The sequence below is a fragment of the Electrona antarctica genome, assembly GCF_951216825.1.
Source record: "Electrona antarctica genome assembly, chromosome: 3".
Classification (NCBI taxonomy): domain Eukaryota; kingdom Metazoa; phylum Chordata; class Actinopteri; order Myctophiformes; family Myctophidae; genus Electrona; species Electrona antarctica.
The window spans coordinates 35,245,398-35,262,271 of NC_136808.1; the positions used below are offsets into that span (position 1 = coordinate 35,245,398).

Below are 16,874 nucleotides of genomic sequence, written 5' to 3' on the forward strand. Positions count from 1 at the left end.
TTATGCCACACTTTGAGCTTGTAGATCTGCTACTTTTAATGCTTTTTGTGAAATGCTGTAGTATGATGAAGAGGGGCATTAATATATAAAAAACAAACAAAAACAAAAAACACAAAAGGTCAAAATATGTAGATAAGAGGTTTCTGCCCGACAGGAACCAACTATATATTTACTGTACACATACAGTATGCATACATAACTTTCCCTGTGTTTTTTGAAATGGTCATGGTGGAGCCTAGGAGAGAGCCAAAGTACCCAGCCTGCTTCCTCCTCACCTCCTGTCTTTAACACTACAACACAGTATGTTCAGTAGTTTCAATGGGACAGCGTCAACTAACAACAACTCACTAATACAGTGAGACCTGATTTGTGTACTTGGTTGGTTTGCGTGCGGGTGTCGCGCACCAAAAATGGCAGATATACAACTCTCGTCGTTTCACGATTACGCCGCGTTGGAGCTTGTAGATCTGTTCATTTCGGCGAGTGACGCTCGCGTGCAATTACATGTAACTCAAGCTGTTTTAGAAGTATCCGACGCTTGTAATGTATCGCCTGTATCACCCCCTTCTTTTTATTTCATTAAAAAGGGAATTACATGTTTGTAAATATATATATATATATAATATATATATATATATATATATATATATATATATATATAATATATATGAGGATTAGATTATAATAAATAGTACTGGATCAAATAAATTCACTTAAGTTATCCGATGCACGGCTGGAAACTGGACACACTTGAATGAAAGAAGGCAGCAAGAACAAACCACTTTGACGAGGATTCTCCTCTCACCCAATAGTTATTCAGAACTCCTGAGGGGGGCGGAGTTAAGCCTTCAGTAAACATAAAACACAATTTTAGTTCTAGTTCCTTCTCGACACGCCAAGTAAAAAAATAAAAGAAAAAAAGACCAGGATATCGTGGTCTTCACATCAAACTGTTAACTGAATTATTATTCAGGAACGACAACAGAAAATTACTACTTTTTTTTGTTTGTTTTGTCCCCAGTACTGGACCTCATTAACCACGCAAACGACTCAGACAATGTATAAATGCAATAAACATACATTGTAAGGACATCTAGGCGACGTTATGTTGGGCTCTGGATGGATGTACAAGTTTTGTACACGTGAAAGCGCTTCACAAGGACTAGAATACTGTGGTCTTTGATGGTGGGAGTCATACAGGTTAAAGTGTGACTATACTGTCCATGATGATGATGCTCTGTCGGACACAGCGGAGGCTTCTAGCGACTGAGGAGATTTCACACAAGCTTGTAGAGAGAGAACAGCACGTTGGTCTGTGGATGAGGGCTTTTGTGCACGCGCCGCTAAAAAACGCTAATCTCCCACTTGATTAATTAAAGCAGAACTCACCAGCCACCGTTCCTTCCTTGCAGAAGGTTAAAATGAGCTGCTATCTTCTAGACTGTGACTTGTTTTGTTACAAGCGAGTTGGAGACCACTCCCCAGCCCCCCCCCCCCCTCCTTGGAAGGGGAGGGAATCTTCCAGCAGGCCCGTTATGTCCTCAACTCATTGACTCATTATTAGCACTGCTAATTAGCACTGCTAACCAGCGCTCCGCTGAGGCACAAGGAAGCTACAGATAGATGCATGATGAAGACACAAACACTTCAAATAACGCACAGTGCAAAAATAGGTTTCTTCACCCCCCCCCCCCCCCCCCCCCCCCCCCCCTCCTCTCCTCAACAACAACCCATACCCTTACCGCACCCACCTCGTTAACCTCCGTGGAAAGACGGCAGACACAGCCGCGGGGCTAGAGGCGTTGAGGAGGAGAGGTGGGCAGACAGGAAGTTAGCGGTATAGTTATGGAGACTCTTCCACCCATCCTTGATGTCTGTCTGTCGGTCTCGTCAGTAAGGCCCCTTTTCCACCAAAATAACTTTGGTTCTAGAACTGGTTCCGTTCTAGATTCTTGGAACCTTGGGTGCTTTCACGGGACCGACAGCCATTTTGTTGGTTCCAGTTCCGAAACCAACTTGTAGGGTTCTGAACCAATTCATTTTCAGTGGAAACACTCTGAACTGGTTCAATATTAGGCGGGGGAAAAAAGAACTGAACTGGTTCAATCCCGGTGGAAAAGGGGCCTAATTAAGTTCCTCCAGTCTTGTGTCAGTTTTATTTTTTGGGGTGAGGAGGGTCTCACTGGGGGGGAGGGGTCTCTCTCTCTCCTGCCCCTCCCTTTCTGAGGTGGCGTCGTGGATGATGTGTGTGTTGTCTACTTGTAGAGGCTCATGGTGGGACTCTGGTACATGCACATGTAGGCGTCACAGAGCAGCCGGCGCGCCTGGCCCTGGATGCCCTTGGGGTCCAGGAGGTGCAGCTCCTCCGGGCTCATCTTCAGGTAGGCGCCTGCTTCCGGGCACGGCGACACCTGGGGGATGTTGAAGCCGTTCTGCCCTCCTGCGTGCGTGGAGGGAGGGAACCACACACACACTGTCACCTTAGCTTTGAATCACTTTAACCATTGTTCTAAACTTTAGCTGTTGAAAAATAGCAGATATACAAGCTTGTAAATCTGCTATTGAAAAATCGTGAAAACGTGTGCAAATCTTTGAATATATGTGTTATTTCACAGCGTACGTTTTTCACTCATATCTTTGCTTCTGCGGGGTCCCTCCTGGAACAACATATTTTCAGATGGGTGTTGGCCGCCAAATACGTATATATTTTTTGGGGTCTTTGATATGAAATAGTTTGAGAACCAGTGAACCACTGACATAGATACATATTTTTTTTTCCTTTTTTTCTTTTCTTTTAGAAGATTTGTAGAATCAACCTCATGTCTCAATGGGTACTCTATGGTAATAACAATAATTATACCTCAGATTTATATGTCTAAGTACCTAAAATTGCTTTACATACAGTAAAATGTATATGTATTGACTCATTGACTGCAATGGACGTTCCAAATCCAACACTTGACTGCCATGGAAGTGAAGCGGAAGTGAAAACCCTGTCTCTGTCCGCCTCCATGTAATCAGATTTAGAAAATAATACATTTATCTCAGGAACAAGCTATATTCAACAGCCCATAACTAAAGAACCAATGATTGCGTTTACAAAATGTATTGTCTGTGTGAAAACATTTGGTCAACAAAACACTAGCGTTGGCGGAAGAACTCATTCTCAGCCAATCACTTTTTTTTTTTTTTTAATTCTTATCCCACGATTTTGCAACCCATTTTTTGACCCAGTGTCAATTATCTAATGTTAATCCTGGGCGCTACACTTCCTCTGCCAACCTGGGGGGGCAGCGGACTGACCTCATGCTTCCTTATATGCATGGGTAGTCCAAGCTGCTTCTTTTCACCTGACAGGGGAGAGTTTCCCTGGCCGGACGTAGCGTGTGGAAGGAACACGTTATTCCGAACACGTTAATCCTTTCCCCTCCATCGGGCGACCCGGCTGGCCAGGGGAGGTAGTTTAGAGACTAGGATTACTGCATGTTTTTTGTGAGGGGACACTGGGAGAACATGCAAACTCCACACAGAAAGGCCCTTTCGCCAACCCCACCTCAGGGTTGGCCTTTCGTCGGTGTTGTTTTGTCCTCGATGTTGTAAGATGATAAGAGCGCCCCTCACTTCACAAGGGTGTGATTTTTCGTTTTTATACACTAGATGGCGCTCTTCGCTAACCCATGATTGATCGTTGAAACCAAGAACCAGGAAATCACGTGGTCATATAAACAGCTCCTTTCCACTCCCACGTTAGTGATGTTTCTAAAACGCCTCTATCTGCTTTCCTGTATCGTTCCACTTCCGCACCAAAAATACAGATGTATATATTGCACTGTGTCGGTGCAATATATGTAAATGTAAAATCTTATTGAGTTGGAACAAAGTGCGTCGGTGTTGAGAAACCAAGATTCAATCTGCCCGGCATTCATCACCTTAAATGACCATGACATTGATTGCAGTGGTCTCCCCCCACCCCCCCTTTCCTAAAGTAATCATATTAACCACTTTATACATTATAAGTTGGGTATTCAAAAATAGCAGTTCTACAAGCTTATTATTATTTTTTTTACATAGGCTACATCTTCTCTTCTAGGGGTCCCCGGCACAAACCCTTTCCCCTCTCACGAACCACTGATCTAGGCCAGGGGCACCCTCACGCACACACACAGACACACACACACACACACACACACACACACACACACATACCGTCGCGGTCGGCCATACTGTCAAAGAAGAGCCAGGCAGAGTCGGCCTGGCCGTACTTGACGAAGGCCACGTAGTGGCTGGTCTGGATGCAGAGCACGGCAAACAGCTCCATCCTCTGGCGGGGGAAGCTGCCCGTGCGGCCCAGGCCCTCCAGCAGCTCCTTGGGCACCGACAGCTTACCGTGTCGATGGGCCTTCCTCTTAGGGTGGAGGTGGACCTGGAATGGAGACACACACCGCTGTGTTACTAGACTGGTGAGGACATTAGCATTTTAGGACAGCAATTTTACGAATTACATTTAAATGACACAATGACACATACACGTGCTCACAAGACGCGTGCTTGTACATCGGCTGTTTTCTGTGTATGATGACACTGGCATGCAACTACGTCTAAATCAGACAACGGTCCTCTCCATTTCTACTTCTATTACTTACTTAATCCTCTTCGTTCCTGGTGGAACATAAGGATGCTTCTATAACTCTACTATACGCGTGGGTAGATTTGGCCCTCACGAGTATAGCACATGCATGCATTGCACGCGCAATAAACACTGTCATTTGAGTCATTTCATTCCAGTTCTCCTCACACCGTAAATATGTAAACATGTTGAAAATCTGGTAGTATAACTATGAACCAAATAGTGAAGCAATGATATTGCAAATTATATACACATTCAATATGTATATGCACGTTGCATAACACTCGCACAACAAATAAATTATACAAGAATGAATTTACTATTTCCATTCCCCTTGATATAACTCTTGCCAAGTTGCCATAACACAGATGTACTGTATTCATTCCTTGGCAAAAGGCTCCACCTAGTGACCACTGATGGTGCATGCAGTGTATCTCTTGCTTCATTCGTCATGCAGCCAGTGGTTGAAGCGTGTCTTCTTCATACCTGTGTATTGCACTTGTCACAGAACTGTTTGATCTTGCCAGCGGTGATGTCTCCATCCTCATAACACTCCCGGCACTCGTACAGAGCCAGGCCTCCACAGATTCGACATTCTCTTGGAGCTGCAGAACAAAACACGGCAGTTCAGTTTGTGTATTTATATAGCCTAGTAAGCCTACTGCAAGTAGTTTCAGTCCAACAGTTCAGTTTGTGTATAGCCTAGTAAGCCTACTGCGAGTAGTTTCAGTCCAACAGTTCAGTTTGTGTATAAGCCTAATGCAAGTAGTTTTAGTCCAACTGCGACAATGGGCTCTATGCACACATGCCATTTTGGAAAGAACTTGGGCCCCTTCCCTACTTCCTGATGATACCAATGAAGGCTCTGTTCCATTCTGGTCAAACAGAGTCAGGGTGGCTCACTTTAAGTGTCCTTGAGTGGCCGGGTTCCATTTATTTTGTACCCTCTCAGAGCTTACAGTTATGTCAGTTATGTCTCTCTCAAAACAAATGAGTCTATGACCACCACAATGGAGACAATAAATTAGTGAATAAATAAATAAATACATAATAATAAAAAAACTTTAAAAAAAACTCACTGTCTTCAAGTAGGTCTGTGATGTCTAACTCCAGAGACGGAAAGATTTTGTTAAACATTTTGAAGTCCTTGCCAAAGCGGGGCATCTGGATGATAAGGCAGGAGGGAGCCTGGACAACAGAAAAAGGCAGAGAACGTTGAGTCAGGAGGGTGTTTTATAGTGACTGATAAACATGATAGATCAGTAAAGTACAAACATCAGGGCCGTTACCATGGATAGACGTGGTCAAATAAGGAGGGTCAGACGAGCACATTAATCAATTGAAACACATAGCCTAAAAACACTGCAGTGTACAGAATATTCTGTCTGTCCGTGCGTAAACATGGAGGGCTATCACTGTGTGTGGGGATCTGAGTGGAGACTTTCTTCATCTTGCGTTCGTCATGTATGTTTATATATTAATGCACTAGAGCAGAGGTGCATAAACATCACCTCTGCAAACTTGAGGTCACTGTTGATGAAGGACCACTCTAGAAGCTGCTGGCTGGTGGGAACTCCCACTTTGTCCTTCTTGTCCATGAAGATCTGGTAGAAGTAACAGTCCTGGACCTTCTGCCCCGCCGACCTGCAGCACACCAAAGACACGGACATGTCTTTATACTAAACCCATGCAATCCAGGAAAGCATCATTTACTGGTTGTCACAATCACTTTGTGCCGCGCTATGAGCTTGTAGATCGGCTATTCTAGAAACATCGTGAAAATGTGTGCAACGTTTTTAACTAAAATCTTTGCTTCTGGGGGACTCTGGAACAAAATATTTTGAGATGGGGGGCACACACATTAGGGATTAAGAAGGATTAAGAAGACTCTGCCTCAGGTTTTAATGGGTCGAGTACATTTCTTTATACTTTGCCGTAAAGCTGCGATCAGGCACTTTCTATTTTTGTATTAATACAATACAATTTTAACTAATGTTTTAAATTAATTTTAAGTTCTCTTTTTTGTTTTTTTTTAAGTTTTCATTATTATTATTTTTTGTTCTGCTGGGTTACATAGTAAATGCTCACTGGCGTTCGCAAATATAACTAGCACAACTGCAGTGATCGGAGATGAATTTGATGAAGAACATTGTGTTCAGTAATATCTTTTCGGTAACAACCTTTCAGGCAAAAACACACATTATCCCATCCTGAGCAAGCAATTTATAAGGACAGACTGTTTACATTATGGCATTAGGCACAAAAGTATTTCTGCGCGTGTACACACAGCTACTGACTGACTGGGTAACTAACCTTAGTTTGAGCAACGGGTCCACTCTCAGTATGTGGTGGAAGAGAATGTTGAGGAACTCCTCTGGGTCTAGAAGTGAAATGATGAATGGGTGAGATCTTTTGCAACAGCAACGGTACCATCAGTTTGGTTTCTAGGTGTATACTGCTGGATGCCAGTGAGGTACTACTGTACTGTATAGCTCCAATGATACTAATGAAGGCTCTGTTCCATTCTGGTCAAACAGTCAAGGTGCTGATATTGTGCATGTTGGCTCACTGGAAAGATCGGTTACACCAGTAGTGGGTCTCAAAGTGGGGTCCAGGGACCCACATGTTTCCCTGAAGGGGTCCCAAATGGCCCCTTTAATGCCTTAATGCTCTGCAAATGCATGCAGCCCATCCATCTGACCACTTAACACTTAGCCCGCTAGCATTTATTGAAAAATTAGGATCTAATTCACGCCAGCATTTTTGCCAGTTGAGCTCTTATTTTGAAAATACACATTTCCAGTTCGGTACAGTATACTCTACTGTACAGTATACTCTACTGTACAGTAGAGTATAATACTCTACAGTATATACTCTACACTACTGCACTGCACTGGACTGGACTGTGCTGTTGTCCTCTGTGCCGTGCTGTGCTGTGCTGTACTGTACTCCACTGTGCTGTACTGTTCTCCACTGTACTGTACTCCGCTGTGCTGTACTGTACTGCACTGCACTGCACTTACTGTACCATACTGTATGGTACGGTACCATAATGTATCGTACTGTACCGTATTGTAGCATACTGTACCGTACTGTATCATACTGAACTGTGCCATACTGTACGATACTGTACGGTACTGTACCATACTGTACCATACTGTCCCATACTGTACCGTACTGTACTCTACTGTAGCCTACTGTACTGTACCAATGTACTGTACTGTGCTGTGCAATACTGTACCGAACCGTACCAAACTGTGCCATACTGTACTGTAGCGAACTGTACAGTACTGTACTGTGCCTTACCATACTGTACAGTACTGTGCTGTACCCTAGTGTACAGGACTGTACTGTACCATAGCGTACACACACACACACACACACACACACACACACACACACACACACACACACACACACACACACACACACACACACACACACACACACACACACACACACACACACACACACACACACACACACACACACACACACACGTGTGTGTGTGGGCAGTGAAAAGGGGAGGGGGCGGGGAATGGGGAATTTGTGATGTAATTTGCATCACAGCGAAATGTTGCGCAATAACAGTGTGTCAGACAAAAGTAATATTTGTACAGTAAATATGGCAGTTGGCGTGCAGGGTTTTTTGTGCATGGAGAGATGTGTGCTAACGGAGTGGTTTGGTAGGAGAAGGCGAATGGATAAACGGACATGTGCTTTTGGACCCCCTTTCCATTAGGGTCACGGCCATGTGCTTGTGGACCCCCTTTCCATTAGGGTAGAAGGATATATAAAAGACTTTGTTATTCCTTGTATTGAAAAGCTTCAACACTAGCAACTTTGACACATCATGACTCACATCCTACCTACCTTTCTCTTCAGAGGTGAAGCCAGATGCAGCCTCTACTTTCTCCAGAATCCTCCTCAGCTTCATCACTTTAGTAGCACACACATACCCATGACTGGAAGACAAGCAGAACATAAAAGGACAATGCTCACGTTAGATCAACCAGACAATGACCAAAGGTACCATAGTTACGTCATCAGCCAATCCCTGATTGGCCGAGCGACGCCACCAAAAATACACAATCCCTGATTGGCCGAGCGACGCCACCGACATACGCAGCCGAAAACAGTACTTGCGCGTTCTGCTCGCGCAAGTAATAACTGGGTGGGGAAAGCACTCATGACAAGAGCACCCCTCACTTCACACAGGTGTGTTTTTTGAGGGGCGCCAGGGTGGAAACCCTTGGTGATGTAACTAAAGGTATGTTTCAAGGTTGGTATAATAAGGTCAATAATTGATTAGAGCGCCCCTCACTTCACACGGGTGTGATTTTTGAGGGGCGCTAGCCCCTATATACAGGTAGGTGTACAGTTTGTTTTTAGTTCAATGTTTGTTTTAAAAACGCCATTGACAATGAAGGGAAGTTAATGTGTGTTTTGTCCCTAACACAAACATGAAATATCATTAACAATAAAGAGAATTTAAGGTTTATTTTGACACCGTTTGTTTTACATCATCATTACATCACCTAATCAATAAGAGTGCCCCTCACTTCACACAAGTGTGATTTTTACTTTTACATGCAGGCATAGATTATCAACTGCACTGCTGTGACATCTTGGCTTGTTGTCAAGTAAATGCAAGTTTTCATGAACGTGAAACTTTTGTTCATAGAGGAGAACTGTTATATACTGTATGGTCTTGCTATAATGATCATGCCATGGTTTTCCTATATACTATATCATGACAGGAGATGGTGCTGTTGGCAGTTTGCCATGTTCCTATGGTCATGTTAAAAGGGTTCACTTCCAGGTTGCCAGGAGTGATGGAGAAATGTAGCCATATTGAATCCCAAATGGTTTCTGTTTGATCTGCAAATCTGATGGCATCAAAGACATAAAGACTGAGTTTGTGCCTTTCTTGATGTGAAGTTACCACAAGAACAATTAAAAGGCAGTAGTTCTCAAAAATGTTCATGCCAAGGACACCCAATTTGATATGTATTTGGCCACGGACCCCCGTCTGAAAATATTTTGTGCGAGGGACCCCCAGAAGAGAAGACTATGCAAAAGTTAAACGAAAAATTTGAAAGGGGTTACAATTATTGGCTCTGTGCTCTATGCGACAAAAACTAAAACATCTTCATGAATTCAAGGCAATTGATAGAAAATAAGTATTCTTTTTTTAAAGTCTGCTCTCCACCAAACTGACTACTACAGACTGGCCGAAACCGACAGACAGACCACTAATGGTGGCTTGATGTCTTTTTCCAACAACAAGCCCGCTGCTTCACTACAACTTCATTCAACAGCAGATTTTTGGCAAGAGCCACAGAGTGGTGGAGAGCTACCTTTATAGTCCAGCACCTGTGCCATCTATCTCTCTGTTGTAAACTTACAGTAGGTGGTCTAAGATAGTCAAAGATACAGTACATTGCCCTCAATACCCTCAAACATGTCCAACTACTTCTCCTAAGTGAGTGACAAACAACCAGTGTTGGGAAAGTTCATTTATTTTATGAACTAGTTCAGTTCACAGTTAAAGTTCATGGTTCCAAAAAATGAACGATTTTAGTTCTTTTTCGTTCTTTTTTCTTTTCTTTTCTTCAAAATTATTGCCACAGCCTAGGCTATAGCCATTTGTGCACCAGCTGAGAGACAGGGATTTAGAGAATGCTGACAGGCACTCAAATGAGATGTTAACGTCCTGTAAGTAGACTTGGAAATAAAACTAGTGTTGACTAATCAATACAAGTGGCTCTTATTTTGATGAGGCAGTTTCTGCACAGGAAGTCTGTTTCACTTGTAAACAAGCTACAATGGATGAGCTGTCAAAGTACTAGTCCCACGTTAGCGACCATATTTACAATATGAAAACTATATGTCACTTAGACAATGTAGGTTACACACCGCTGGAATTAAACATGGAACCTGCAGGCAGCATTAGGTGAGTATAAACAGACAGGTGCTGCCAGTGGGATCCTCCTGCTGCTTAACCACGTCTTTTTTTGATTGATTGAAAAATGTATTAACAGTTTGCAGAATTACAGTACATTTCAAGCACAAACTCAATACAAAGGCTGTTAACTGTGAGTGGACGACCCAATTAAGCATTACACTTGTTTACAACAGGGTCCACCATGTTCAATTCATCAAAACATTTAGAGACGTACAAATAGACACTTGTACGTCTCACTGTTCTGTGACTAGGTGTACTAGTGTAGCTTTGCATCTGCCCGTGTGAAAGCAGCATAACGTCGTGGCAGGATACAAACGTCTGTAACCCCCACTCCCCCCCCACTCTTGAACGAAGTTGAACGAGAGAAAGTGACGTTCACACACGCCAGAAATGTGTGTCATTGAACGCGTTCACAATGACGTTCATCAGGCAGAAATACAGTACGTTCAGTTCACGTTCAGCCCAAATGAGAACGCGTTTGTGAACTATCGTTCTTTGAACGCGTTTGGGTACAACACTGCAAACAACACTAGAGGGATCAACCATGAACCAAAACATGTGAAAGTTGTCATTCTACAGCTCTGCCACCAAAATGTGTCCCAAAACCAGCCATTACAACATATCATGCAACACTGGTTTCTAAGGCCTTATGTGCCACAAGGCACAAAGTGGAGAGGTAACGGGTAACACTGGTGTCTTTCAAAATTGTCATAAAAAAATAACATCTTTCAGGAGACCAAAAGGGGAAGCAAATATATTGTTTCCATCTCTGTTGTATAATGTTTGTATGTGTTGATGACATGTATTATTGTGTTATGTTTTTACACTACTGTATGTTGATGAACTGAATACATGCGACCACAATAGAAACAAGTCACCAGGACTTTGTGTGTTTGAATTTCTAATATAGTATAAACATAAATCAAAAGGAAACCTACATGCGCAGGGGGTTGACTATCTCTGTGCGCAGCAGGTCTTGGGTTTCTCTGTAATACTCCACGTCAGTCTTGGAGCGTGGCCTCAGCAGAACTGTGTCCAGGACAGAGCTGAAGGAAAAAAGACTGCAAGCAGAGAGAATAATACACGGTAAGTTTGGGAGTTTAAAAAGACTGCAAGCAGAGAGAATAATACACGGTACGTTTGGGAGTTTAAAAATCACACCCGTGATGTATCATTATACATCATCATACATCTCATGAACAACTGAATTTATGTGATTTGTTAGCCGATTTGCTCGTCTACATATGGCGTAAATTTTCCCTTTATTGTCAATGGAATTTAATGTTTGTGTTGCCACAAATTTACGTCATATTTGAGGCACATATGACATAATTTGTCCTTTCAGTGTCAACGGCAAATATGAGATGTGTGGGGACAAAAGCTGTATATAGGAGGGGCTACCGCCCCTAAAAAAGACTGCAAGCAGAGAGAATAATACACAGCAAGTTTGGGAGTTTAAAAAGACTGCAAGCAGAGAGAATAATACACGGCGAGTTTGGGAGTTTAAAAAGACTGCAAGCAGAGAGAATAATACACGGCGAGTTTGGGAGTTTAAAAAGACTGCAAGCAGAGAGAATAATACACGGCGAGTTTAAAAAGACTGCAAGCAGAGAGAATAATACATGGCAAGTTTGGGAGTTTAAAAAGACTGCAAGCAGAGAGAATAATACATGGCAAGTTTGGGAGTTTAAAAAGACTGCAAGCAGAGAGAATAATACACAGCAAGTTTGGGAGTTTAAAAAGACTGCAAGCAGAGAGAATAATACATGGCAAGTTTGGGAGTTTAAAAATACTGTAAGCAGAGAGAATAATACACGGCAAGTTTGGGAGTTTAAAAAGACTGCAAGCAGAGAGAATAATACATGGCAAGTTTGGGAGTTTAAAAAGACTGCAAGCAGAGAGAATAATACATGGCAAGTTTGGGAGTTTAAAAAGACTGCAAGCTGAGAGAATAATACACGGCGAGTTTAAAAAGACTGCAAGCAGAGAGAATAATACATGGCAAGTTTGGGAGTTTAAAAAGACTGCAAGCAGAGAGAATAATACATGGCAAGTTTGGGAGTTTAAAAAGACTGCAAGCTGAGAGAATAATACACGGCGAGTTTGGGAGTTTAAAAAGACTGCAAGCAGAGAGAATAATACATGGCAAGTTTGGGAGTTTAAAAAGACTGCAAGCTGAGAGAATAATACATGGCAAGTTTGGGAGTTTAAAAAGACTGCAAGCTGAGAGAATAATACATGGCAAGTTTGGGAGTTTAAAAAGACTGCAAGCTGAGAGAATAATACATGGCAAGTTTGGGAGTTTAAAAAGACTGCAAGCAGACAGAATAATACACGGCAAGTTTGGGAGTTTAAAAAGACTGCAAGCAGAGAGAATAATACATGGCAAGTTTGGGAGTTTAAAAAGACTGCAAGCAGACAGAATAATACACGGTACGTTTGGGAGTTTAAAAATACTGCGTAGCTAGCATGATGGCAGAGGACTTGGTTCCACACAAATAAATTGTTGCTGTCTGGCAACTTGTATCTCCAACTTTGTATGTTTTTTTTCGTAAATTAACGCCCTACTTCGTCATACAAGGGTGTCGCACAAAAGTAGTGAAAATAACCAATTTACAAACTCACAGTGTGTCCGCTTTTTCACTATTTAAAAAAATTATAATAATACAAAAGTTAACGGTTTTGGACATACATGGTTTCTACCGACAGCAACAAATTCTCAGGTTAGACAGCATTTAGAATACAGGATTAAAGATTATGGAGAGGCAAACATTTTGTTGAGGCTCAGTAGGTGGAGGCGGAAAAAAAGAACAAAAAGGAGGATGCAACTGGAACGGTATAAACTGAATTTATATACAACTCTATCCAAAGTGCTTTTCAATGTATTTCACTTGCACCCATCCACACACGACAGAGGACACTATGCAAGGAAGCAACCTGCTCATTGAGAGCAGTTAAGTCTTAACCCATTTAGACTTGTTGCAACCATTGTTATTACCTTTTGGTCCAGGACAGGACATCTGTGTCAAATTAGTTGTTGCTATAGCAACATTATTGTTATTATTTTTGAGGGGTGCTAGCCCCTCCTATGTCCATCTTTGAGGACATAGGAGCTTTTGATTGTCCTAACACAAACATTGAATGCCATTGATAATGAATGGCCAGCTTTAAGTGTTTGTGTAAACACAAACATTGAATACGAAGGTGAGGACGCAAATTCTGATTGGCCGGAATGAGATGATGTATATGATGATGTACGATGATAAGAGTGCCCCTCACTTCACACGGGTGTGATCTTTAATACAAATTTGAAGTTTTTCATAAAACTTAGGTTAGGATTTAGACGGCGTTTAGAATCTGATAAATGGGTGTGTGTTGCACCTCGACAAGCAGCCAGGAGGATCAGGGAATCGAACCAGTAGCCTTCAGATTCCAAGATGGCAACTCTACCTGCCCTTGAATAATTAATTGTTAGGAAGGCAAATGATGCCCTCTAGTGGTGAAAGGTGGCATTAATGGTTTTGAAGGGTGGCAGCACTGGCATGAAAATGCTATAAAAGTGACTGCGATGATTATGAGTACCGTATATTGGTCAGATATTCCTTGAGGTCCCCAGAACCGAGTACCGTACATGGGGCGATTGAGCTTTTGCTTTTCCAACCCTGTGGAATGCACTCCCAAATAACCTTCAGAACCACCCTCAAAACCCACCTCTTCAACATGGCTTTCCCCAGCTACAGTGACTACGAGCACCCACCCCCCCACCCACTCTTCATTCCATTTTTAATTTTTATTGATTTTATGCCTTTCCTTAGTTCCCCCCCCCCCCCCCCTTTCTTTGTTGTTTTCTCAAATCTAAAATGACACCAATACTTTCCCGGTCTGAATGGGGGTGAAGCATTTGTGTCTGGAGGTACTGACCAGAACAGGGTGGAGTCCAGGTAGCAGGAGTTGTAGTGGCCTTGAATACCTTTCTTCTTTCCCACCATGACATCCAGCCCGTCGTTCTCTGTGCGCGGAGGAGTGTTCTCATGCACAACCTCACTCAGATAGCCACCGAATGCTGCAAACAACACAGAACACAACCTCAATCAGATACCCACCGAATGCTGCACAAACAACACACAACTTTGATCCGATCGGATTCCAAAAACATTTCAAATGATAAAATCAATAACGGAATGGATCCCGTGACAATTTGGTCCGATTCCGACCGGTTCCGAGATTTATTTCAAATGGCGGCACCGAGCCTGAGTGGACCCGTGACAATTTGGTCCGAGGTTCGATTATTTCTGAGATTTGAAAGACCTCAATTGCCTTGTAGTATGGTAGCCATACGCTACGCATGCATTGCTCAACTTTTTGTTGTTGTTGCGCTGCAGTAATCGGATCATAAACCAGCTAAGTTAACCCATTCTGGACGGGAACCCCTTTTGATGTTTTAAGCATTATGTTATAGTTTAGCTATTGAAAAATAGAAATTAAAAAGCATTATTTTGGGGGCTCAACGGCCTGAAAAGGTTGAGAACCACTGATGTAAATAATTCATCACAGTGAGCAACCCCCAGGTACCACAGCTAGACAAGTGCTCAATCATTACAATGTATTTAGGTACATGTTGAGGTCAGGACAGGGTTTGTCAGTATGTATGTGTATGCACTGCATGTGTGCAAGTCTGTTGTGTCAAAAGTATGACCAATCCGTGGCTCAGCGGTCCAGGCACCTTGGCTGGTAATCCAGTCTGGCAGTGTGCCGCGGGTTCGGCTCCCGATCCCGACGGCCTTTACTGCATGTCACTCCCCCCATCTCTCTCCCCATTTCCTGTCAGCCTACTGTCTGTCCCTCCATATAAAATATAAAATAAAAAAGGCGAAAGCCACAAACAAAAACTATGACCAATCCCAGCCGATGGCATTACGAAACAGAACCAAAGCACAAAAGTCTGCACCGGTAAATCCAAAGTGACACTAATGAAGGGTGTGGAAGTTAGATTCTACTGTAGTTGTAGAAGTACATGTAGCTGGTAGTGTGCATGTGTGTGTGTGTGTGTCCCATCTAGTTCAATCACACGTTTATAAAAGGAGAAACCAATAGGGATAATGATGACTTCAATATTCTCTGTGCATCATGACACAAAACAGTATTGTTTGATACAAGCTTTTTAACCATATTGATGCACGTGTGGGTTAAAATGCATAAAAAACATGCTCAAACATTCTTCCCAGCTTGATGGAATAATACCAAAGTGAAACAGACAAGCATAACATACTATATAAAGCTTTTTATAAAGATTTTATGTAAAGATTTTGGACTCATCTATCTGGATGCACCTCCGCTATTTTAAGTGTGCATGCCTCATATTACCCAACTACTATGTATTCAATTAAAAAAACATTTTAAACAGTATATGTACAGACTAAAACAAAGAGGGGTGTAGAGAGCGGGGGGTGATCACCTATATAAGGGAGAAGTGATCATTTCCTCTCCCTTTGGCCTACTGAAAGGTGGATTTTCAGTCCCGTTTTAAAGGAAGCCTGTGATCTGCATATTTTGAGGGAAGGGGTCAGGGAATTCCACACTTGGGTGGTGGTAGTGCTGTAGAAGGAGAATCTACTTCTACCTGGAGCCAACATAGGCTATCAAAATGGGATGGAGAAAGGTGGGTAATGGTAATGGGCCCCAGGCAGAGAAGTAGTCAAATTAGTTTGTTTTGGGAGGTTTGAAACATATGGCCCTATCTTGGGCACACCTTACCCTTTATCCCTAAACTTCTTTGCCATATTTTACTATCTTACATTTTAACCCTTTCGCCACAATAATTAATTAATTCCCCCGTATACCGGCAGGATTTTCCCAGTTTTAACCTTATTTTGAAGGAGCCAAAACCTGCAACCGGAGGTTACCTAGGAGTACCTTGTGATGGACCGGATACCCATCTGTCGCTCGGCGATCACAAAGGGTTACCGCAACCATTACAGCGTTGGCTATGGACCGTTGAGTAAATCTTGTATTGACCAGAAATGCCATCTGGGACAAGGAATGGAGATAAAGGCGAAAGTAACAGATACAGTGGGTGTGGGTGCGCACACCGATCAAGATGGCGCGCTCCATTGCTGTTGACATCATCACCTAGCAACCTAGTGCTAATGAAGTAGCATTATGTACTAATTAATTTAATTTACCGTATCACACCGTAAAAATGAAGTGAGTGGTGCAACTCCGTGTGGGGGTTTTCGGGGGGGGAGTTCCAGACCCACAGGAACGCACCCAGGGTGCCGG

General features: G+C 42.7%; 1 protein-coding gene across 5 annotated transcripts in view; it reads right to left on the minus strand.

The window, feature by feature from the left end:
- Positions 1 to 674: 674 nt before the first annotated feature.
- The window catches only part of cyld (cylindromatosis (turban tumor syndrome)), a 40,114-nt gene continuing 23,914 nt past the window's right edge, over positions 675 to 16,874 (minus strand). For 4 of the 5 annotated variants that reach the window (XM_079496098.1, XM_079496101.1, XM_079496100.1 and 1 more), the window contains 9 exons: positions 14,517 to 14,658; positions 11,534 to 11,656; positions 8,501 to 8,592; positions 6,941 to 7,007; positions 6,139 to 6,271; positions 5,707 to 5,815; positions 5,114 to 5,232; positions 4,207 to 4,423; positions 675 to 2,440 (listed from right to left, as the gene is read on the minus strand). In XM_079496098.1, the coding sequence (XP_079352224.1) occupies positions 2,256 to 2,440; positions 4,207 to 4,423; positions 5,114 to 5,232; positions 5,707 to 5,815; positions 6,139 to 6,271; positions 6,941 to 7,007; positions 8,501 to 8,592; positions 11,534 to 11,656; positions 14,517 to 14,658 (1,187 nt within the window). In that variant the 3' untranslated portion in view covers positions 675 to 2,255. Of the gene's footprint in view, positions 2,441 to 4,206; positions 4,424 to 5,113; positions 5,233 to 5,706; positions 5,816 to 6,138; positions 6,272 to 6,940; positions 7,008 to 8,500; positions 8,593 to 11,533; positions 11,657 to 14,516; positions 14,659 to 14,681; positions 14,705 to 16,874 lie in introns of all 5 variants that reach the window. The other variant, XM_079496099.1, reaches the window with a different exon arrangement.